This window comes from Salvelinus alpinus, chromosome 1 (assembly GCF_045679555.1).
Source record: "Salvelinus alpinus chromosome 1, SLU_Salpinus.1, whole genome shotgun sequence".
NCBI lineage: Eukaryota > Metazoa > Chordata > Actinopteri > Salmoniformes > Salmonidae > Salvelinus > Salvelinus alpinus.
This window is the reverse complement of record NC_092086.1, coordinates 80516502-80540659: the sequence shown is the minus strand read 5'-3', so window position 1 is coordinate 80540659 and position 24158 is coordinate 80516502. Positions and strand designations below refer to the sequence as shown.

Sequence of the window (24158 nt, the reverse complement as noted above, 5' to 3'; positions counted from 1 at the left end):
CAGGGAGGAGGTGAGGGCAGTCGGAGTGTGGTGTCAGGAAAACAACCTCTCACTCAATGTCAACAAAACAAAGGAGATGATCGTGGACTTCAGGAAACAGCAGAGGCAGCACCCCCCTATCCACATCGACGGGACAGCAGTGGAAAAGGTGAAAAGTTTTAAGTACCTCGACGTACACATTACAGACAAACTTAAATGGTCCACCCACACAGACAGCGTGGTGAAGAAGGTGCAACAGCGCCTCTTCAACCTCAGCAGGCTGAAGAAATTTGGCTTGTCACCCAAAACTCTCACACATTTTTACAGATGCACAATTGAGAGCATCCTGTCAGCATCCTGCTGTATCACCGCCTGGTACACCAACTGCACGGTCCAAAACGGCAAGGCTCTCCAGAGGGGGGTGAAGTCTGCACAACGCATCACAGGGGGCAAACTATCTACCCTCCAGGACACCTACAGCACCCGATGTCACAGGAAGGCCAAAAAAGATCATCAAGGACAACAACCACCCGAGCCACTGCCTGTACACCCCCACTACCATCCAGAAGGAGAGGTCAGTACAGGTGCATCAAAGCTGGGAACGAGAGACTGAACAACAGCTTCTCTCTCAAGGCCATCAGACTGTTAAACAGCCATCACTAACACAGAGAGGCTGCTACCTACATACAGACTTGAATCATTGGCCACTTTAATAAATGGATCACTAGTCACTTTAAATAATGCCACTTTAATAATGTTTACATATCTTACATTACTCATCTCATATGTATATACTGTATTTTATACCATCTATTGCATCTTGCCTATGCCGCTCGGTCATCGCTCATCCATATAATTATATGATATATTCTTATTCCATCCCTTTAGATTCGTGTGTATTAGGTAGTTGCTGTGGAATTGTTAGATTACTTGTTAGATATTACTGCACTGTCAGAACTAGAAACACAAGTATTTCGCTACACTCGCATTAACATCTGCTAACCATGTGTATGTGACCAATACAATTTGATTTGAGCTGTTCTTCCACAAATTAACTTTTAACAAGGCACACCTGTTAATTGAAATGCATTCCAGGTAACTACCTCATGAAGCTGGTTGAGAGAATGCCAAGAGTGTGCAAAACTTTCATCAAGGCAAAGGGTGGCTACTTTGAAGAATCTGAATATTAAATATATTTTGATTTGTTTAACACTTTTTTGGTTACTACATGATTCCATACGTGTTATTTCATAGTTTGATGTCTTCACTATGTAGAAAATAGTCAAAATAAAGGAAAACCCTGGAATGAGTTGGTGTGTCCAAACTTTTGACTGGTACTGTACCTTTAACCTACATCAACTCAAGCTTTTGTGTGTATTTTCTACAACTACAAGGGAACTCCCAGAAGGCACATAAAATACAAGCCTCCTTTTGACTGGATGAGCCAGAGCTCTGCCCTACAATATGGCCATAGTGAAAACAGCCTTGAGGGAGGAGGCTTTATGACTGGCTGCTTTTCCCGAGGGTAGTGTGCTCGCACCGTGACATGTGGGTAGCTTCATAGCCACCAGGTGCCATTCATGAGGTTGATGTACACAGAACAGGTCTGCACTGGGAAACTGCCACATCACAGTCATAGTCAAAGGGACGGACGGCTGTACTCCACACCAGAAACTGAACACTAGCCAATCAGGACAGAGCTAGAGGCTAGAGCCCAGACAAAGGAAGTGGGTTGACCCCTGAATGAGACCTAGTGGTGTCTTTAATACCTGCTGGGACAGACGTTATGATGAGAGAGTGGAGCTGAGAAGTGGCTATGTTCCATGCAATCTAATATACTGCAGACAAACATAAAGCCTCTATGGTTTAAAAAGCGGCTGCCTTTAAAAAGTAACAAATCCATGTGAAAACAGCGATGTGGCATCGATATAAGTCAGAAACAGTTATTCTGGTGTCAAACTTGACTACCAAGTCTAAATAGGATAATTTTGGTCATAAAGTCTCGTCTAAAACGGAGTTTGGAACATCTTTGCATCACAGCAGGTAAATCATGAAGTTGGGTTTTGATTTGACTATGTCCATTTAATCAAATTGTATTTGTCACATGCGCCAAATACAACAGGTGTAGACCTTAATGTGAAATGCTCACAAGCCCTTAACCAAAAATGCAGTTCAAGAAATAGAGTTAAGAAAATATCTACTAAAGTAAAAAATTAAATAAAAAGTAACAATAAAATAACGAGGCCATAATACAGGGGGTACTGGTACCGAGTCAATGTGCAGTGGTACAGTCGAGGTAGTTTGCACATGTAGGTAGGGGTAAAGTGACTATGCATAGATAATAAACAGCAAGTAGCAGCAGTGTAAAATCAAAGGGGGGCCAATGTAAATAGTTCAGGTGGCCATTTGATTAACTGTTCAGCAGTCTTATGGCTTGGGGGTAGAAGCTGTTGAGAAGCCTTTCGGACCTAGACATGGCGCTCCGGTACCGCTTTCCGTGCGGTAGCAGAGAGAACAGTCTATGACTTGGGTGACTGGAGTCTCTGACAATTTTTTGGCCTTCATCTGACACCGCCTAATATATAGGTCCTGGATGGCAGGAAGCTTGGCCCCAGTGATGTACTGGGCCGTATGCACTACCCTCTGTAGCGCCTTACTTTTCGAGAATCTGGTGATCCATGACAAATCTTTTCAGTCTCAGTCTCGTGCCATCTTCATGACTGTCTTGGTGTGTTTGGACTATGATAGTTTGTTGGTGATGTGGACACCAAGGAACTTGAAACTCTCGACCCGCTCCACTACAGCCCTGTTGATGTGAATAGGGGCGTGTTCAGCCCTCCTTTTCCTGTAGTCCACGATCAGCTCCTTTGTCTTGCTCACATTGAAGGAGAGGTTGGTGTCCTGGCACCACCTTGCCGGGTCTCTGACCTCCTCCCTATAGGCTGTCTCATCGTTGTCGGTGATCAGGCCTACCACTGTTGTGTCGTCAGCAAACTTAATGATGGTGTTGGAGTTGTGCTTGGCCACGCAGTCGTGGGTGAACAGGGAGTACAGGAGGGGACTAAGCACGCACCCCTGAGGGGCCCCCAATAGCATAGACAGTGAGACAGACCTGCCCAGCAGCTCCAACTTTCTTTACATAAGACAACACGTCGCACCAAACACCTTAGTTAGATGTAAAATTGCGCAACAAAAACATCTTCGGCAAAAACATCTAATATTAATTACAGATTTCATGAGTTATCTTAGATTCATTCTGGGGATTTTGAGGAAGTGAAATAGGCTTCCGCACCTACAGTGTCTCATGGGGGACAAACGTCCTTAACCAAATGTGGAATCGGTCAGGAAACACACTTCCAAAACTAAAATATATATTTTCTAATGAGCAACAGAAAAACATGTGTGCCAATAGGCTTGTTCAGTGGCTCTTTAACACGCACACACACACACACGCAAACACACTTTTTCTCCTACATACACACACTAACTCTCATTCTTTCCTTCTTTCTTTCCTTCACTCTCTTCCTCTTTCTCTCTGATTCTCACACACACATACACAAAATCATCCATCCACACATACAGTTGAAGTCGGAAGTTTACATACACTTAGGTTGGAGTCATTAAAACTATTTTTTCAACCACTGCACAAATTTATTTTTAACAAACTATAGTTTTGGCAAGTCAGTTAGTATATCTACTTTGTGCATGACACAAGTAATTTTTTCAACAATTGTTTTCAGATTATTTCACCTTTAACTCACTGTATCACAATTCCAGTGGGTCAGAAATTTACACACACTAAGTTGACTGTGCCTTTAAACAGCTTGGAAAATTCCAGAAAATGATGTCATGGCTTTAGAAGCTTCTGATAGGCTAATTGACATAATTTGAGTCAATTGGAGGTGTACCTGTGGATGTATTTCAAGGCCTACCTTCAAACTCAGTGCTTCTTTGCTGGACATCATGGGAAAATCAAAGGAAATCAGCCAAGACCTCAGAAAATTGTAGACCTCCACAAGTCTGGTTCATCCTTGGGAGCAATTTCCAAACGCCTGAAGGTACCACGTTCGTCTGTACAAGCAATAGACATCATGGGACCACGCAGCCATCATACCGCTCAGGAAGGAGACGCGTTCTGTCTCCTAGAGATGAACGTACGTTGGTGCGAAAAGTGCAAATTAATCCCTGAACAACAGCAAAGGACCTTGTGAAGATGCTGGAGGAAACAGGTACAAAAGTATCTATATCCACAGTAAAACGAGTCCAATATCGACATAACCTGAAAGGCCGCTCAGAAAGGAAGAAGCCACTGCTCCAAAACCGCCATAAAAAAGCCAGACTACGGTTTGCAACTGTACATGGGTACAAATATCGTACTTTTCGGAGAAAAGTGATGAAACAAAAATAGAACTGTTTGGCCATAATGACCATTGTTATGTTTGGATGACCATCGTTATGTTTGGAGGAAAAAGGCGGAGGCAGAAGAACACCATCCCAACCCTGAAGCACGGGGGTGGCAGCATCATGTTGTGGGGGTGCTTTGCTGCAGGAGGGACTGGTGCACTTCACAAAATAGATGGCATCATGAGGAAAGAAAATTATGTGGCTTCAATATATCCACATCTCAAGACATCAGTCAGGAAGTTAAAGCTTGGTGGCAATTGGGTCTTCCAAATGAACAATGACCCCAAGCATACTTCCAAAGTTATGGCAAAATGGCTTAAGAACAAAAAAGTCAAGGTATTGGAGTGGCCATCACAAAACCCTGACCTCAATCCTATAGAAAATTTGTGGGCAGAACTGAAAAAGCATGTGCGAGCAAGGAGGCCTACAAACCTGACTCAGTTACACCAGCTCTGTCAGGAGGAATGGGCCAAAATTCACCCAACTTATTGTGGGAAGCTTGTGGAAGGCTACCCAAAACGTTTGACCCAAGTTAAACAATTTAAAGGCAATGCTACCAAATACTAATTGAGTGTGTGTAAACTTCTGACCCACTAGGAATGTGATGAAAGAAATAAAAGCTGAAATAAATTATTCTCTCTACTATTATTCTGACATTTCACATTCTTAAAATAAAGTGGTGATCCTAACTGATCTATGACAGGGAATTCTTGCTTGGATTAAATGTCAGGAATTGTGAAAAACTGAGTTTAAATGTATTTGGCTAAGGTATATGTAAACTTCCAACTTCAACTGTATGCTATCATTGCCCTCTTTATTTTAGTCTGACACAAACATGCTGCTTCCATGGAAACTGTGTGTTTGCAGAGTGAATCCAGTCAATCCGATTTGATGTGCTGCTGGCTTACACTAAAAGCCCACTAGTGTCTATGAAAAAAGCCGGGAGAGGCCGTGTGTGTGTGTGGTGTGGGTGTGGTGTGGTGTGGGGTGGTGTGTGTGTGTGTATTAGGGAGCTTTGTAGCCAGGGATATTACCGAGGATGCTCTAGTCTAGAGAGTTCCAGGAGGGGACAGTATGCTGATCTCTCTCGCCCCTCTCTTTCGTGGTTTCTTTTTCCTTCTTCATTTCTCTCATAGTTGCACACAAAACTAAATGGACTAAGGGCTATCCCTTGATCCCGCCATGTGGGTTAATTAAGTCAGGGCTATATACTGTGTTTATGACCCACAGTTTATGTGCCCTCATACTCACAATTGGAAACAACAATTGGAGGAATAAAGTTAACCCTGGTCAACCTGGTGCAACACGATGAACATCTGATGTTATCGCAAGCAAAGGAGCAAATGGCAGCAATCACGTTGAGGCAGAATCTACTCTCGGTTGTAACCGCACACACACACACACACAAACACACTGAGGCCCTGCAGTAGATGCTAGGCAGTGTGGCATTAGTAGGATTTCCAGCCGTGAAAATATGGAGTATATCTACCACTGGCCTGCAGCTTCATACACATGAAGTAAAGCTTCATACACATGACATAGCTTCCCTATTCACAGTTGTATTTCAGATTTTTTTGTCCTTGCAGAAAAAGCCTACCTTGGAGATGAGCTCGTCATGGTTGGCCAGGTGTGCTCGACAGTGGATGCAGCTGTAGGTGCGGTGGCAGTTGGGCAGATAGGCCTGGAAGGTCTTGGAGCGCGTCATGATGATAGTTGCCTGGGAGACGGTGGCAGTTGCAGGGGCAACGGCGTTGCTGTTACTGGGTGGGGTGGGGGGGCGGTGCAAGAAAGGGCTTCCAGCCCAGGACGGTTCGCAGGGGAAGCACCGCAACACACAGGTGAGGGCCGTGGTGGGGCGTGGGGCGGGAGGCACACACCTGGGACACACACATAAACACTTTAATATGGATCCATGACGACGGATCATGTTTGTCGTGAAGGCGCAAAAATAGTTTGTGTATGTTGAGTCTACCAAATATGAATATTTAATGTTGAATTCACAATTTTTGTCACTTAGCATACGCTCTTATCCAGAGCAATTAGGGTTAAGTGCCTTGCTCAAGGGCACAGACAGATTTTTCACCTAGTCGGGATTGAAACCACGGGCATTTCGGTTACAAACATAACGCTCTTAACCACTAGTCTACCTGCCTCACACGCATGCATTAACGTATGTACCCGTCTGCGCACACAGACACGACACAGACATACACACACGTTAGAAACCCCTACTACTTTAAGATATAGTCTCAAAGGAATTTGATTGAAACTCCCATGGAGCAGGAATGGAGCAGGAAAATCCCCCCAGGCAAAATTGCTGGATCATTAACTCAATCTTTCCAACAAGTCTTATATGAGGTTCTCTCTCTCTCTCATATACATCAAAGCGTGGTGGAAGGCGTTTATGTGATTCATGACACAATTCAATATAATGCTCTCTATCGTATCATGGTACAACTATGATAGACTCTATGGCAGCAACACACACAACACAGACAATACAACGCACACACACACAGGGTCAGTGGGCCAGAATTGGACTATCAGAAGTCTGGAACCCTGCCAACCGCGTGGGCTCCCCTAGAAATACACTACTTACTGACTCAATGTAGCCACACACACACATCTGCCTTTTCGTGAAATGTCAACAATTTTTTAAGTGTCAAATGTTTTCACCATTAAAAATCATGTTTTCCATAACCCCTAACCCTAAAACCTAACCCTTAAGCTTAACATAGCATTTTAACAAATTCAGGACCTGCAAAAAGTCAACTTTTCAAAAAAGGTTTTGTTTTCCTACCTTTTCAGGACATTAAGGTGAAATGTTAGGACATTGAGGTCCTGATTGTGTAGGAAAACAAGTGTACACACACACAAAGAGTTTGAGGGAAGGAAAGGTGTGTAGGACAGGATGTGTACGGCAGTAGAGAGTGAGCTAGTAAATGCTACTGGCCTCAGTGGCCTGCTACTGAGCCAGCACCAAAATGGTAAACATTGACGTACTTTATCATGGTTTTTACGATACCAGTACTGCAATATTTTTTTGCATGGCAAAAATGAAAACACGAAGCAGACCCAACTCTTTGGTCCTTTAAAAACATATATGTAAAATATTGTGAGCTGTAGCTTGGAAAATAAATAAAATATGACTCTGGATGCAACATTAGGGCTGTTTTCCTAAAGAAATTAAATCCGCTATGTGTTTAGTTTCCTTGCCACGATACTAACGAGTATCGTGATACTGGTATCGTCCTGTCTCTAGTTTTTATGTACACAGTCTCATAACCTAGTTTTTCTTAAATTCTTTTAAATCTTTCGCTGGTGTTGCACTTTTTCATAGCTCTGGAATGATATCCAGCTGTATGATGTTGGCAGTGTAAGTGCCTTTGAATTCTTCAACAGGCCTAATTAAAACATAACAGGCTGCACAAAAGACTATGCTAACATTTCCTAAAACAGGATATGGCAAGCTATGAAGGCACAATTACATTGCCCAATTACGTTCACTATTCTGTCATGTGACACTGAATGCTCTGAATTTAGGCTACGCTCTCTGTCAGCTGTCATGATGTCACGCCCTGACCATAGAGAGCCTTTTCTATTCTCTATTTTGGTTAGGTCGGGGTGTGACTAGGGGGGGTGTTCCTATCTAGGTGTTTTGTTTTCTATGTTGGCCTATTATGGTTCCCAATCAGAGGTAGCTGTTTATCGTTGTCTCTGATTGGGGATCAGATTTAGGCAGCCTTTTCCCGCTGGGTTTTTGTGGGATCTTGTTTTTGGTTAGTTGCCTGTGAGCATGCCATTAGCTTCACGTTTCGTTTGTGCTTTATTGTTTTTTTGTGCCGGTTCACTAAATAAATATGTTGAACCCATACCACGCTGCACTTTGGTCCGACAATCCTTACAACGACGTTCGTGACACATGAACTGACAAACATTTATGAAAAGTGCCATCCTTATATGGAGTGTACAGTGGCCAATATACCAAGCATCCAAAACTGTCGGTGAAGCGAAAAGAACATGATAATGAAGCAGAAACAAACTCGTGTAAGGTTCCAGATTTGTACAATTTTGGGGATGACTTTGGCCACATAAACAATGGCCGTGCCCATATATTGTCCTATGAGTTCCCTCTACAGGGGCCTATACTGTTAACACACTAGCCATACACAAGGCTGCCAGAATGCGCACTCCTGTATCCCCACTCAGCAGTTCACGCTAGGTAAGCGGCTCATGCCATGTAAGCTTGCTGTAAAGCCTGCTGACTAAGGACCCAGGGGCCTGGCACAATATGGAGGGGCTACCCACCACCCCCTCACCCCCTGAGAGAAGAATGGAAGTGCTGAGAGCTCTCTCTCTCTCTCTGGGCAAGGCGTGTGGACAAGGTGTGTGTGCGCACGCGTGTGCATGTACCATTCCAAATGGCCAATCAAACAGACCAGCACAATCTCAAATTATTAGAGGCACTAGCTGGATCAGTCGAGCCTTTTCAAATTACAGACATCCCCTCTTGATGCAATAAAGCTTGGGATGACAAATTATAATTTACTTTGTGGTTAGCTGGGCTGTATAAGCCATTCATTGTCAGATTTGTCTATGGGCAACAGCTGCAGCACCTCACGCAGCCTGCAGGTGTGTGTATGTGTGTGTGCCCACCAGTGACACAATGGGCAGGCATCACTAACTATTCTCTACCCTACCACATGCAAATGACAGACTCCATCTTGGGCAAATCCAATGAAAACAAAAAGCAAGCCTCTACACGATACATTAAACAGAGCCTTAATAACAACTCTGCCTTCACCCCAGCACAAAGGTTAAAAAGAAAGGCAAATATCAATATACAAAAGATTAAACACAGAAACAACAGCCAGCTCATAAAGATAAGAGATGACGAGCTATCATGGTGGGGTCATTTCAAATAGACCTAAAAGCCGACTCGGCAACTATTTAAATAGATCTTAAAGCCATGAAATGACTGCCTGGCTACCAATGAGCCACAGTCAATCAACCATGCCATGTAGAGAAAGATAGTCAGCTTCCTTTGAACTTCATGTGGCTCAAATTAGTGTCTCGGCCCATCAAAGGAAATTGGAGAGTTCTATCGAAGTATCTGGATTAATCTACTATAGGCCTAGGAGTCACATTTCAATTAGCTTCCATAGCAACTGTGCATAACCACAGTGGGAAAAGTGTCACCCTCGAAACATGCATCTGCATCTCAATTAACCTGGTATGAACTAGTGTTATGTTAGATAAGACCCTCAGATAGTGTCCTTGTGTTGTCCTTTTCGATATTGGAAGAGAGGAGTCTGAAATTATTTTCAGGGAGTGAGACTGTTGAAGCAGCATCATTTATTGGCGATATAGCGTTCACCACCAGGGCTTGTGCAGGAGCTCACTGGAGCTGAGTACCGGCACCTCAAAGGTTCTACTGCTTGAGCTCCTGTTCCTCTTATAGAATATTACCTCAAAGTATTGTGGATTTCCTGCACCTAAATATAAACGTACCGGCACCCAAAATGAGTACCGGCTCCTATTTCTGTCCGAGTCAAGCCCTTTCACCGCTTTTTGGTCTATGTTGTCATTAGCTAACTGACAACGAGTTCAGTTAAGAATACATCTATTAGTGTTTGTGAAGTTTTGTTCAGCCAACTAGCTGGAACAACACAGGCATCTGTGTCATGGGGATGGAGATGAGGCTGGCATGAGTGATGGGCATGAGACAGAGAAAACACAGGGGTCAGAGATACTGGAAGAATGAAAGTGGAAGAGAGAGAGAGAGAGAGAGACGGAGAGAAAGAGAGAATCTAAAAAAGGGCAGGCAAAATGAGGACAGAGATGGAAAGAGAAATGGCAGCAAGAGCAGGAGGAAGAGAAAGAGAATAACAGAAGGAAAAGAGAGAGAATGAAATAAAGACAATGAAAGACAGCAGTAGCATGAGAGAGAGATACACATTATAAAAAAGTATAAATAAAGGAGAGTGGGAGAACCAGGTCAGTGGCAGCAGTAGTACTGGTGTGTGTGAGTGTGACAGTATACGTCGATATGACCAGACTAGGATAGGCTGCTAGTACATTTGTATTTATTAAGATGCCCATTAGCTACTGCCAAGCTAAGCTAACTTCTTCAGGTCCAAGCAGGATTAAAACAATTACATCACAACAAAATGTAACAGCCTGCATAAATAAAACAATACATCGTATAATATATTATTACAAATGTACAATATAAAATGAACAACACTACAATACAACAATATTACAATGTTACAATATGTAGGCCAGGGACATCACAAGATTTCACAAATAGCTCAGTAATAACTCAGCACCACTTTGCTAACTAGCTACAGTGACGTGCGGTGAGGTCAGTGGCTGGGTAAGCACTGGTTATTATCAAAGCCAGATTTACTCACAAATAAACCTTGATGAAGCCCAAGTTCACCATACAACAGATATCTCCAACATCCAGAATGACATACGCTATTAACCTAAATTAACAAACAATTTTCACCAAATGTAAATACCAATGTAGCCAAGAGAAACACGCGATAGCCTCCGATGACAGCATATTTCATATCATCCGACAAAATGACACACTGCTCAACTCAGCCTTAGAACGATGTAGCATCCACACTAAAATACCAAAATATGGACACATTTCATCCGAATAATTCCAATATGAACTCCATAGCCTTTAAAAATTGATTTTAGGGGGGCCTCTCGAGTGGTGCAGCGGTCTAAGGCATTGCGTCGCAGTGGTAGAGGCATTACTACAGACCCGGGTTCGATCCCAGGCTGTGTTGCAGCCGGCCGCGACCGTGAGACCCATGAGGCGGTGCACAATCGGCGAACAATTGGCCCAGCGTCGTCCGGGTTAGGGAGGGTTTGGCCGGCCGGGATGTCCTTGTCCCATCACGTGCTAGCGACTCTTTGTGGCAGACCGGGCGCATGCAAACTGACTCGTGTCGCCAGTTGTACGGTGTTTCCTCCGACACATTGGTGCTTCTGGGTTAAGCAAGCAGTGTGTCAAGAAGCAGTGGGGCTTGGCACGGTCGTGTTTCGGAGGATGCATGGCTCTCGACCTTTGCCTCTCCTGAGTCCGTACGGGAGTTGCAGCGATGGGACAAGACTAACTAAATTGGAGAGAAAAAGAGGGGTAAAAAATGTGATGATTTACAATTCTTCTGATTTGAGGTGCGCACAAAACACACAATAATATTATGTGAAATATTATTAAACATCTGGTAAGTGCAAAAAAAGGAAACACCAACAAAGTGTCTTAATAAGGCGTTGGGCCAGAACAGCGTCAATGCACTTTTGCATAGATTCTACAAGTGTCTGGAACTCTACTGGAGGGATGCGACACCGTTCATCCACAAGAAATTCCATCATTTGGTGTTTTGTTGATAGTGGTGGAAAACACTGTTTCAGGCACAGCTCCAGAATCTTCCATACGTGTTCAATTGGGTTGAGATCTGGTGACTGAGACAGATATACACATCCTTTAAACCCCCATGCTCCAAGGAGACCCCTCGTTCAAAGGCACGGAGATCTTGTCTTCTAGCAAAGGTAGCCCAAATAATGGGCAACTGGGCATTTTTATACATGACCCTGAGCATGATGGGATGTTAATTGCTGAACTTAAAAACCACACCTGTGTGGAAGCACCTGCTATCAACATACAGTGTAACCCTTATTTAAAGTTTCAAGTTTTAAAATGTCACATGCACAAGTATAATCAACCAGACAAAAACACAGATAATGCATTTTAGAAAACCAGGTACTAAGAGAAGTGCTTTTCAGTTTTGTTTTGGTGAAGAAATTCTTGAGTTTACGAGCAATTATAAATATTTGGGTATTTTTATTGATGAACACATGACTTTTCTATGCGGCACATCTGCCCTGGCCGACTCAGCAAGTAGAGCTCTTGGGGGAGTTATAGGAGAAACAAAACCACTCAAAGATATTGGTTATTCTACTTATTCCAAACTGCATCAGACGTGTGTCCTGTTCTGGACTATTCAGCAGGAGTGTGGGGTGCTAAGAAGTATCTCAAAAACAAACATGTCCATAACAGAGCAGTACGCTACTTTTTAGGTGTCCACAGGTTTGCACCTATACTGGCAATAACTGGGGACATGCGCTGGGAACCCTGTAAGGTGAGATGGAAGGTGTGTATGGTGAGACCTTGGAATAGACTGTTGAATATGCCAACTGCCAGAATAGCTAGTAAAGTTTTTCAATGGGATCTATCCAAAGGGGGAGCCTGGGCAACTGAAATGTCTGACCTTTTTCAACAGTCTGACTGTGAACAGCTGCATAACAACTGCTACCGTCTCTTATGACCCAAAATAATTCGGTCAGAGGGGATGGCTGCCGTTTTACCGGCTCCTAACCAACTGTGCTATTTTGTGTGTTTTTTCGCATTGTTTGGAACTCATTTTGTACATAATGTTGCTGCTACCGTCTCTTATGACCGAAAAGAGCTTCTGGACATCAGAACAGCGATTACTCACCTCGAACTCGACAAAGATTTTTTTCTTGAATGAGTCCGACACAAAGGATATACTGCTTCCCGGAGACCAGGTCCAAATCCCCGTCATTCACATGAGAAAAGACCGGAGGCGGAGGTCTGGGTGCCTTGTGAGAATTCGTCGGCGAATGAGTAAATCACCACTACCCTCTGTATAATTGGCTAACGTGCAAACAAACTGGATCAACGATTAAGACTATCCTACCAACGGGACATTAAAAACTGTGCTTCTACACCTGCATTGCTTGCTGTTTGGGGTTTTAGGCTGGGTTTCTGTACAGCACTTTGTGACATCAGCTGATGTAAGAATGGCTTTATAAATAAATTTGATTGATTGAATTGATTAATATCTTATGTTTTACAGAGACTTGGCTGAACGATGACACAAATAATATAGAGATGGCAGGCTTCTCCGTGTTTCGGCAGGACAGAGCAGCTACGTCTGGTAAGACGAGAAATGGGTGTCTATTTGTCAATAACTGCCGGTGCGCAATGTCTAATATTAAAGAAGTTTCGACGTATTGCTCACCTGAGGTAGAATACCTCATGATGAACTGTAGACCACACTATCTACAAAGATATATTATATTATACTATATTATTCGTAGCCATCTATTTAACACCACAAACCGATGCTGCCACTAAAACAGCACTCAACGAGCTGTATAATTATATTTTTTATATTATTTAACTAGGCAAGTCAGTTAAGTACAAATTCTTATTTACAATGACTACCTACCGGGGAACAGTGGGTTAATTGCCTTGTTCAGGGGCAGAACAACAGATTTTTACCTTGTCTGCTCGGGAATTCAATCCAGCAACCTTTCGGTTACTGGCTCAACGCTCTAACCACAAGGCTACCTGCCGCATTGTATAAGGCCATAAGCAATCAACAAAATGCTCACCCGGAGTGGCCGGGGTCTTTAATGCAGGCAAACTTAAATCCGGTTTACCTAATTATTACCAGCATGTCACATGTGCAACGAGAGGGGAAAAAAACTCTAGACCACCTTTACTCCACACACGGAGACGCATACAAAGCTCTCCCTCGCCCTCCATTTTGCAAATCTGACCATAATTCTATCCTCCTGATTCCTGCTTTCAAGCAAAAACTAAAGCAGGAAGTACCAGTGACTCGCTCAATGCGGAAGTGGTCAGATGACGCGGATGCTATGCTACAGAACTGTGATGCGGATGCTACGCTACAGAACTGTTTTGCTAGCACAGACTGGAATATGTTCCGGGATTCATCCAATGGCAATAAGGAGTATAACGCCTCAGTAACCGGCTTCATCAATAAGTGCATCTAGACGTCGTCCCCACAGTGACCGTATGTACATTTCCCAATCAGAAGCCATGGATCACAAGCAACATCTACACCAAGCTAAAGGCTAGAGCTGCCGCTTTCTAGAAGCGGGACACTAATCCGGGCGCTTATAAGAAATCCTGCTATGCCCTCAGATGAACTATCAAACAGGAAAAGCGGCAGCTCTACGATTGAATCCTACGACAACCAGCTCTGACTCTCGTTGGATGTGGCAGGGCTTGAAAACTATCACAGACTACAAACGGAAACCCAACTGCGAGCTGCCCAGTGACGCGAGCCTACCAGACGAGCTAAATGCCTTTTATGCTCGCTTTGAGGCAAGCAACACTGAAGCATGCATGAGAGCACCAGCTGTTCCAGTCGACTGTGTGATCATGCTCTCCGTAGCCGATGTGAACAAGACCTTTAAACAGGTCAACATACACAAAGCTGCGAGGTCAGACGGATTTCCAGGACGTGTACTCAAAGCATGCGTGGACCAACTGGCAGGTGTTTTCACTGACATTTTCAACCTCTCCCTGTAATACCTACATGTTTCAAGCACGAAGGTAACCTGCCTAAATTAATACAGCCTTGCAGCACTCACGTCGGTAGCCATGAAGTGCTTTGAAAGGCTGGTCATGGCTCACATCAACACCATCATACCGGAAACCCTAGACTCACTCCAATTCACATACCTCCCAAACAGATCCACGGATGATGCAATTTCAATCACATTTCCCACTGCCCTTTCCCACCTGGACAAAAGGAACACCTATGTGAGAATGCTGTTCATTGACTACAGCTCAGCATTCAACACCATAGTGCCCACAAAGCTTCCTGACGGGCCGCCCCCAGGTGGTAAGGGTAAGAAAACAACACATATGCCACGTTGATCCTCAACACGGGGGCCCCTCAAGAATGCGTGCTTAGACTCCTCCTGTACTCCCTCTTCACTCACGATTGCATGGCCAAGCACGACTCCAACACCATCATTATGTTTGCTGACGACACAACAGTGGTAGGCCTGATCACCGACAACAATGAGACAGCCTACAGGGAGGAGGTCAGAGACCTTGCAGTGTGGTGCCAGGACAACAACACCTTTTGCTCCTCAAGAGACTGAAAAGATTTGGCATGGGTCCCCAGATCCTCAAAAAGTTATACAGCTGCACCATCTAGAGCATCCTGACCGGTTGCATCACCGCCTGGTATGGCAACTGCTTGGCATCCGACCATAAGCCGCTACAGTGGGTAGTGCGTACGGCCCAGTACATCTCTGGGGCCAAGCTTCCTGACATCCAGGACCTATATACTAGGCGGTGTCAGACAATTAATCAAATGGCCACCCGGACTACTTACATTGACACCACCCCCGTTTGTTTTTACACTGATGTTACTCGCTGTTTATTATCAATGCATAGTCACTTTACCTCTACCTACATGTACAAATTACCTCGACTAACCTGTACCCCCACACATTGACTCGGTACCGGTACCTCCTGTATATAGCCTCGTTATGGTTATTTTATTATGATACTTTGGATTTTCTACTTCAGTTTATTTAGTAAATATTTTCTTAATTCTATTTCTTGAACTGCATTGCTTTGATTTGAAATTAAAGGAGACATAGATATTATTAAAAAACAACAGTTGATGCAATATGAAAAAAATTATAAATCATAATCCCAAACTGAGAACCTTTTAAGGATGAATTCGTGTGGGAGAGATATATTATGTATAACCTACCTAAAAGCAAGAGATCACTATGTGCATAGTTAAGATCAGGGATATTGTCTCTGCGTATTGAAACAGGTAAGATCAGGGATATTGACTCTGAGTATTGAAACAGGTCGGTATTGTGGTGAAATGGAAGAGGAAAGACTATGTAACTATTGTGACCTCGAAGAAATAGAGAATGAAACTCATTTTATCCTCTATTGCCCTTTCTACCATGATATACGCTTGCTCTTATTCCAGAAAGCACACCAGATATACTCTGGGATTGTGTTGCTGAGCGATGAGGAGAAACTGAAATGTTTTTTTGTCCATTGTGTATTTCAGTTTGCAGAATATTTAGATAAAGCCTGGAATAAAAGAAAAAGGGCAACCTAAAAATATTTAGCTTCTAAGTGGTAAATGGCACGTGTGTACATACAGTTGAAGGCGGAAGTTTACATACACCTAGGTTGAGGTCATTAAAACTCGCTTTTAAACCACTCCACAAATTTCTTGTTAACAAACTATAGTTTTGGCAAGTCGTTTAGGACATCTACTTTGTGCACGACACAAGTAATTTTCCAACAATTGTTTACAGACAGATTATTTCACTGTATCACAATTCCAGTGGGTCTAGAAGTTTACATACACTAAGTTGACTGTGCCTTTAAACAGCTTGGAAAATTCCAGAAAATTGTGATGGCTTTAGAAGCTTCTGATAGGCTAATTGACATAATTTGAGTCAATTGGAGGTGTACCTGTGGATATATTTCAAGGCCTACCTTCAAACTCAGTGCTTCTTTGCTTGACATCATGGGAAAATCAAAAGAAATCAGCCAAGACCTCAGAAAAAAACATTGTAGACCTCCACAAGTCAGGTTCATCCTTGGGAGCAATTTCCAAATGCCTGAAGGTACCACATTCATCTGTACAAACAATAGTACGCAAGTATAAACACCATGGGACCACGCAGCCTTCTGTCTCCTAGAGATGAACGTACTTTGGCGCGAAAAGTGCTAATCAATCCCAGAACAACAGCAAAGGACCTTGTGAAGATGCTGGAGGAAACAGGTACAAAAGTATCTATATCCACAGTAAAACGAGTCCAAAACCGCCATAAAAAAGCCAGACTACAGTTTCCAACTGTACATGGGTACAAATATTGTACTTTTCTGAGAAATTTCCTCTGGTCTGATGAAACAAAAATAGAACTGTTTGGCCATAATGACCATTGTTATGTTTGGATGACCATCGTTATGTTTGTAGGAAAAAGGGGGAGGCTAGCAAGCAGAAGAACACCATCCCAACCCTGAAGCACAGGGGTGGCAGCATCATGTTGTGGGGGTGCTTTGCTGCAGGAGGGACTGGTGCACTTCACAAAATAGATGGCATCATGAGGAAAAGAAAATTATGTGGCTTCAATATATCCACATCTCAAGACATCAGTCAGGAAGTTAAAGCTTGGTTGCAAATGGGTCTTCCAAATGGACAATGACCCCAAGCATAATTCCAAAGTTGTGGCAAAATGGCCATCACAAAACCCTGACCTCAATCCTATAGAATTTTTGTGGGGCAGAACTGAAAAAGCGTGTGCGAGCAAGGAGGCCTACAAACATGACTCAGTTACACCAGCTCTGTCAGGAGGAATGGGCCAAAATTCACCCAACTTATTGTGGGAAGCTTGTGGAAGGCTACACAAAACATTTGACCCAAGTTAAACTATTTTAAAGGCAATGCTACCAAATACTAATTGGGTGTATGTAAAATTCTGACCCACTGGGAATGTGATGAAAGAAATCAAATCTGAAATAAATCATTCTCTCTACTATTATTCTGACATTTCACATTCTTAAAATAAAGTGGTGATCTAACTGACCTAAGACAGGGAGTTTAAATGTATTTGGCTAAGGTGTATGTAAACTTCCAACTTCAACTGTATATATATATATATACACTGCTCAAAAAAATAAAGGGAACACTAAAATAACACATCCTAGATCTGAATGAATTAAATATTCTTATTAAATACTAATCACACAAAAATTATCAATGGAAATCAAATTTATCAACCCATGGAGGTCTGGATTCTGAGTCACACTCAAAATTAAAGTGGAAAACCACACTACAGGCTGATCCAACTTTGATGTAATGTCCTTAAAACAAGTCAAAATGAGGCTCAGTAGTGTGTGTGGGCTCCACGTGCCTGTATGACCTCCCTACAACGCCTGGGCATGCTTCTGATGATGTGGCGGATGGTCTCCTGAGGGATCTCCTCCTAGACCTGGACTAAAGCATCCGCCAACTCCTGGACAGTCTGTGGTGCGACGTGGCGTTGGTGGATGGAGCGAGACATGATGTCCCAGATGTGCTCAATTGGATTCAGGTCTGGGGAACGGGCGGGCCAGTCCATAGCATCAATGCCTTCCTCTTGCAGGAACTGCTGACACACTCCAGCCACATGAGGTCTAGCATTGTCTTGCATTCGGAGGAACCCAGGGCCAACCGCACCAGCATATGGTCTCACAAGGGGTCTGAGGATCTCATCTCGGTACCTAATGGCAGTCAGGCTACCTCTGGCGAGCACATGGAGGGCTGTGCGGCCCCCCAAAGAAATGCCACCCCACACCATGACTGACCCACCGCCAAACCGGTCATGCTGGAGGATGTTGCAGGCAGCAGAACGTTCTCCACGGCGTCTCCAGACTCTGTCACGTCTGTCACATGTGCTCAGTGTGAACCTGCTTTCATCTGTGAAGAGCACAGGGCGCCAGTGGCGAATTTGCCAATCTTGGTGTTCTCTGGCAAATGCCAAACGTCCTGCACGGTGTTGGGCTGTAAGCACAACCCCCACCTGTGGACGTCGGGCCCTCATACCACCCTCATGGAGTCTGTTTCTGACCGTTTGAGCAGACACATGCACATTTGTGGCCTGCTGGAGGTCATTTTGCAGGGCTCTGGCAGTGCTCCTCCTGCTCCTCCTTGCACAAAGGCGGAGGTAGCGGTCCTGCTGCTGGGTTGTTGCCCTCCTACGGCCTCCTCCACGTCTCCTGATGTACTGGCCTGTCTCCTGGTAGCGCCTCCATGCTCTGGACACTACGCTGACAGACACAGCAAACCTTCTTGCCACAGCTCGCATTGATGTGCCATCCTGGATGAGCTGCACTACCTGAGCCACTTGTGTGGGTTGTAGACTCCGTCTCATGCTACCACTAGAGTGAAAGCACCGCCAGCATTCAAAAGTGATCAAAACATCAGCCAGGAAGCATAGGAACTGAAAGGTCTGTGGTCACCACCTGCAGAACCACTCCTTTATTGGGGGTGTCTTGCTAATTGCCTATAATTTCCACCTGTTGTCTATTCCATTTGCACAACAGCATGTGAAATTTATTGTCAATCAGTGTTGCTTCCTAAGTGGACAGTTTGATTTCACAGAAGTGTGATTGACTTGGAGTTACATTGTGTTGTTTAAGTGTTCCCTTTATTTTTTTGAGCAGTGTATATATATATGTATGAATGTATATTTTTTTACTGCTCTAGGGATATAGTTATTGTTTGGATAACTTTATTTACGATTATGTATTGATTTACTATGATGTTTTCACTCTTTATGCGATGTGCACTGCAGAGAACACCGGAAGAAGAATTATCACTAAATTATCACAGTGAATTATTGTAATGTTTGTTAATGTGTCAATTAATCCCATAAGGGATGGGTTGCCAACTGGTGATTTGACACGAAAATAAAATGTAATTCATTCATTCATTCAGTACAGTGAAATGGCGTTTTTGCAAACTCTAATCCCAACAATGCAGTAATCAATAACAATGTAATTCAAAAAATAACAAGGTAAAACAAACCAAAAAAACTAGAAATAAAAATAAGAACACGATAAAGTAAGAAAGCATACTATCTACAGGGTCAGTTCCAGTACCATATTTACAATGTGCAGGAATACTGGATCGATAGAGGTTCGTATGTACAGACTCCCGAGTGGCGCAGCGGTCTAAGGCACTGCATTTCTGTGCTAGAGGTGTCACTACAGACACCCTGGTTCGATTCCAGGCTGTATCACAACCGGCCTTGATTGGCAGAACTGAAAGGCCTCCCATAGGCCTCCCATAGGGTTTGGCCGGTGTAGGCCGCCATTGTAAATAAGAATTTGTTGTTAACTGACTTGCCTAGTTAAATAAAAATGTGTAGGGGTAAGGTGACTAGGCATCAGGATATATGATTAACAGAGTAGCATCAGCGTGTATGTGTCAGTGTGTGTAGGGCCCTGTGAGTGTGCATAGAGAAGACTAAAATACAAGGGTCAACTCAGATAGCTAACAAAATGGCTACACATACTATTTAGCAGCCTTATGGCATGAGGATAGAAGCTGTTCAGGAGCCTGTTGGTGTCTGTTTTGAAGCACCGGTACCGCTTGCCATGCGGAAGCAGAGAGAACAGTATGTGGTTGGAGTCTTTAATGATTTTCCGGGCCTTCCTTTTATGCAGTCTGATAAAGAGGTCCTGGATGGCAGGGAGCTCGGCCCCAGTGATACATTGGGCTGCCTGCACCACCCTCTGTAGCGCCACACACTGTTTCCTTTATTTTGGCAGTTACCTGTATATAATAAAAAGGTTCTGGGCTTCCCGAGTGGCACAGCGGTCTAAGGCACTGCATCACAGTGCTAGAGACGTTACTACAGACCCGGATTTGAGCCCAGGCTGTGTCCAAGCTGGCCGTGACTGGGAGACCCATGAGGCGGAGCACAAATGGCCCAGCGTTGCCCGGGTTAGGGGAAGGTTTGGCCGGTGGGATGTCCTTGTCCCATCACGCTCTAGCGACTTCTTGTGGTGGGCCGGGCGCTGAACGCTGACTTCGGTCGCCAGTTGTACAGCGTTTCCTCTGACACATTGGTGTCGCTGGCTTCCTGATTAAGAAGCAGTGCAGCTTGGCAGGGTCGTGTTTCGGAGGACGCATGGCTCTTGACCTTCTCCTCTCCAGAGTCCGTACAGGAGTTGCAGCGATGGGACAAGACTGTAACTACCAATTGGATATCATGAAAAAGGGGTAAACATTTTTTAATAATAATTTAAAAAAAAGATTCAAACAAAATTTCCACATCAACAATTGAAATGACTGAAAAATGCTGTTCAAAACATCAAAAAGTGTCTCATGAAATTGTAGCTTGATAAATCAAATGCATTCAAAGGGTCGTTGTCTATTCTCATGATTAAACAGTAGCCTAACCTGCAAATTTCAAAGGAAAGTGCATTAAGGCCTACCTTTACTTGTAAATGAAGTCCATTCGTCTGGTGAACCTCTGCGTGACAGTGTTGTAGAAGTCTCAGCAGAATTTTATTCTGCATGCACACAGCAGTCCCCACAGTCATGAGGCATCCGCAAGGCCTCATTCGGTTTTATTTTCACACTGACACATAAAGTCACACACAAACAGTAGCTGGTAGCACAGTTCTTCTCCCACGCAGCACACAGGCAGCTCCATCCATTAGGGCATCCTGCTCTCTGACGGGCTGAATCCTCCCGTGCGTGTGCGTTCCCATGCAGCCACGCATGTAGAATGGTTGTAGTGTAGTGAGTTGTATCTATCTTGTAGAAGCCAAAGCTCTGGCCCGCATTAAGTGGCGGGAGAAGCTCCATTCCCAATACGTCCACAAAGCAAAAGTAAATGTCCAAGAGGTGTAAAACCCAGCTAAAAGGTATTAATTGGTAATGACGTTTCAGACAAGTGGACAGCACAGGAGGTTGGTGGCACCTTAATTGGGGAGAACAGGCTTGTGTTAATGACTGTAGCGGAATGAGTGGAATGGTATCAAATACATCAAACACCTGGTTTCAAGGTGTTTCATGCCATTCTGTTTGCTCTGTTTCGGCCATTATTATGGCTGGAATGGCGCCGCCAGTGGTGGACAGTCCAGTTCTCTTCGCCTGCACAACAGCTAGCAGTGAGGGAGATGGTGGTTGCCATGCCTGTCATGAATAAAGTCACATCTTGTATGCTTTTTGCTGCCTTTGCCTCGTCTTAACTTTCATTATAGTTGACTTCCACTCTTCGAACCCTCCAAAATGGCGCTTTACATTATTCCAACTTCGAAAATTGTTTGTACAGTATAGTAACGTTAGTGTCCTTTTGTCAGGTTGTTCTTGCTAGCTAGCTTTGTTAATTTCAAGAGATCTGAGAGCCAAATTATATAGACACGCACAAATGTGCACAGCTTACTCCAGGCAAAACCCACACAACATGTTTAGGCAATACGCATGCGCAAAATATGAACATCGGTTCAATGCAACAAATAAAGCTACTTCAAGCTAGGCAAGGCAGCAATGCCAATATAGTGACCCTGTCCATTAACAGTGACTGGAGTCATGAAATGCTGCACTCTAAGGATGTTAATGGCATTGAATGGATGGAAAGAAAGGCATGAATACCCTGGCGCCTATTCTGAGGTTGTGATGCACTTTTAGCAAATGTACAGTTGTGGCCAAAAGTTTTGAGAATGACACAAATATTAATTTTCACAGTCTGCTGCCTCAGTTTGTATGATGGCAATTTGCATATACTCCAGAATGTTATGACGAGTGATCAGATTAATTGCAATTAAGTGCAAAGTCCCTCTTTGCCATGCAAATGAACTGAATCCCCCCAAAAACTTTCCACTGCATTTCAGCCCTGCCACAAAAGGACCAGCTGACATCATGTCAGTGATTCTCTCGTTAACACAGGTGTGAGTGTTGACGAGGACAAGGCTGGAGATCACTCTGTCATGCTGATTGAGTTCGAATAACAGACTGAAAGCTTCAAAAGGTGGGTGGTGCTTGGAATCATTGTTCTTCCTCTGTCAACCATGGTTACCTGCAAAGAAACACATGCTGTCATCATTGCTTTGCACAAAAAGGGCTTCACAGGCTACTGCTGCCAGTAAGATTGCCCCTAAATCAACCATTTATCGGATCATTAAGAACTTCAAGGAGAGCGGTTCAATTGTTGTGAAAAAGGCTTCAGGGCGCTCAAGAAAGTCCAGCAGGCTCCAGGACCGTCTCCTAAAGTTGATTCAGCTGCGGGATCGGGGCACCGCCAGTACAGAGCTTGCTCAGGAATGGCAGCAGGCAGGTGTGAGTGCATCTGCACGCACAGTGAGGAGAAGACTTTTGGAGGATGGCCTGGTGTCAAGAAGGGCAGCAAAGAAGCCACTTCTCTCCAGGAAAAACATCAGGGACAGACTGATATTCTGCAAAAGGTACAGGGATTGGACTGCTGAGGACTGGGGTAAAATCATTTTCTCTGATGAATCCCCTTTCCGATTGTTTGGGGCATCCGGAAAAAAGCTTGTCCGGAGAAGACAAGGTGAGCGCTACCATCAGTCCTGTGTCATGCCAACAGTAAAGCATCCTAAGACCATTCATGTGTGGGGTTGCTTCTCAGCCAAGGGAGTGTGCTCACTCACAATTTGCCTAAGAACACAGCCGTGAATAAAGAATGGTACCAACACATCCTCCGAGAGCAACTTCTCCCAACCGCCCAGGAACAGTTTGGTGACGAACAATGCCTTTTCCAGTATGATGGAGCACCTTGCCAGAAGGCAAAAGTGATAACTAAGTGGCTCGGGGAACAAAACATCGATATTTTGGGTCCATGGCCAGGAAACTCCCCAGACCTTAATCCCATTGAGAACTTGTGGTCAATCCTCAAGAGGCGGGTGGACAAACAAAAACCCACAAATTCTGACAAACTCCAAGCATTTATTATGCAAGAATGGGCTGCCAGCAGTCAGGATGTGACCCAGTTAATTGACAGCATGCCAGGGCGGATTGCAGAGGTCTTGAAAAAGAAGGGTCAACACTGCAAATATTGACTCTTTGCATCAACTTCATGTAATTGTCAATAAAAGCCTTTGACACTTATGAAATGCTAGTAATTATACTTCAGTATTCCATAGTAACATCTGACAAAAATATCTAAAGACACCGAAGCAGCAAACTTTGTGGAAATTAATATTTGTGTCATTCTCAAAACTTTTGGCCACGAGTGTATATATTGAGCATAAAAGCCACCAGAATCATTGAGAAAAACAGATAACATTAGATCATTTTATTTATTATTATTTTGCTTTTCATTAACAGCTGTTTTTAGTAGATTATCACAGGGTAAGCATTGCCTCCCTCACTACTCTGATGGGACTATCATTTATCTTTATTGTAGAAAAT

General features: G+C 43.8%; 1 protein-coding gene across 1 annotated transcript in view; it reads right to left on the bottom strand.

The window, feature by feature from the left end:
* Nucleotides 1–24158, bottom strand: part of LOC139531176 (protein yippee-like 1) — a 38136-nt gene that overhangs the window by 10110 nt on the left and 3868 nt on the right. Inside the window, exon 2 of the mRNA XM_071327795.1 lies at nt 5981–6260. Coding sequence (XP_071183896.1) covers nt 5981–6088 — 108 coding nt within the window. The 5' untranslated portion in view covers nt 6089–6260. The remainder of the gene's footprint in view (nt 1–5980; nt 6261–24158) is intronic.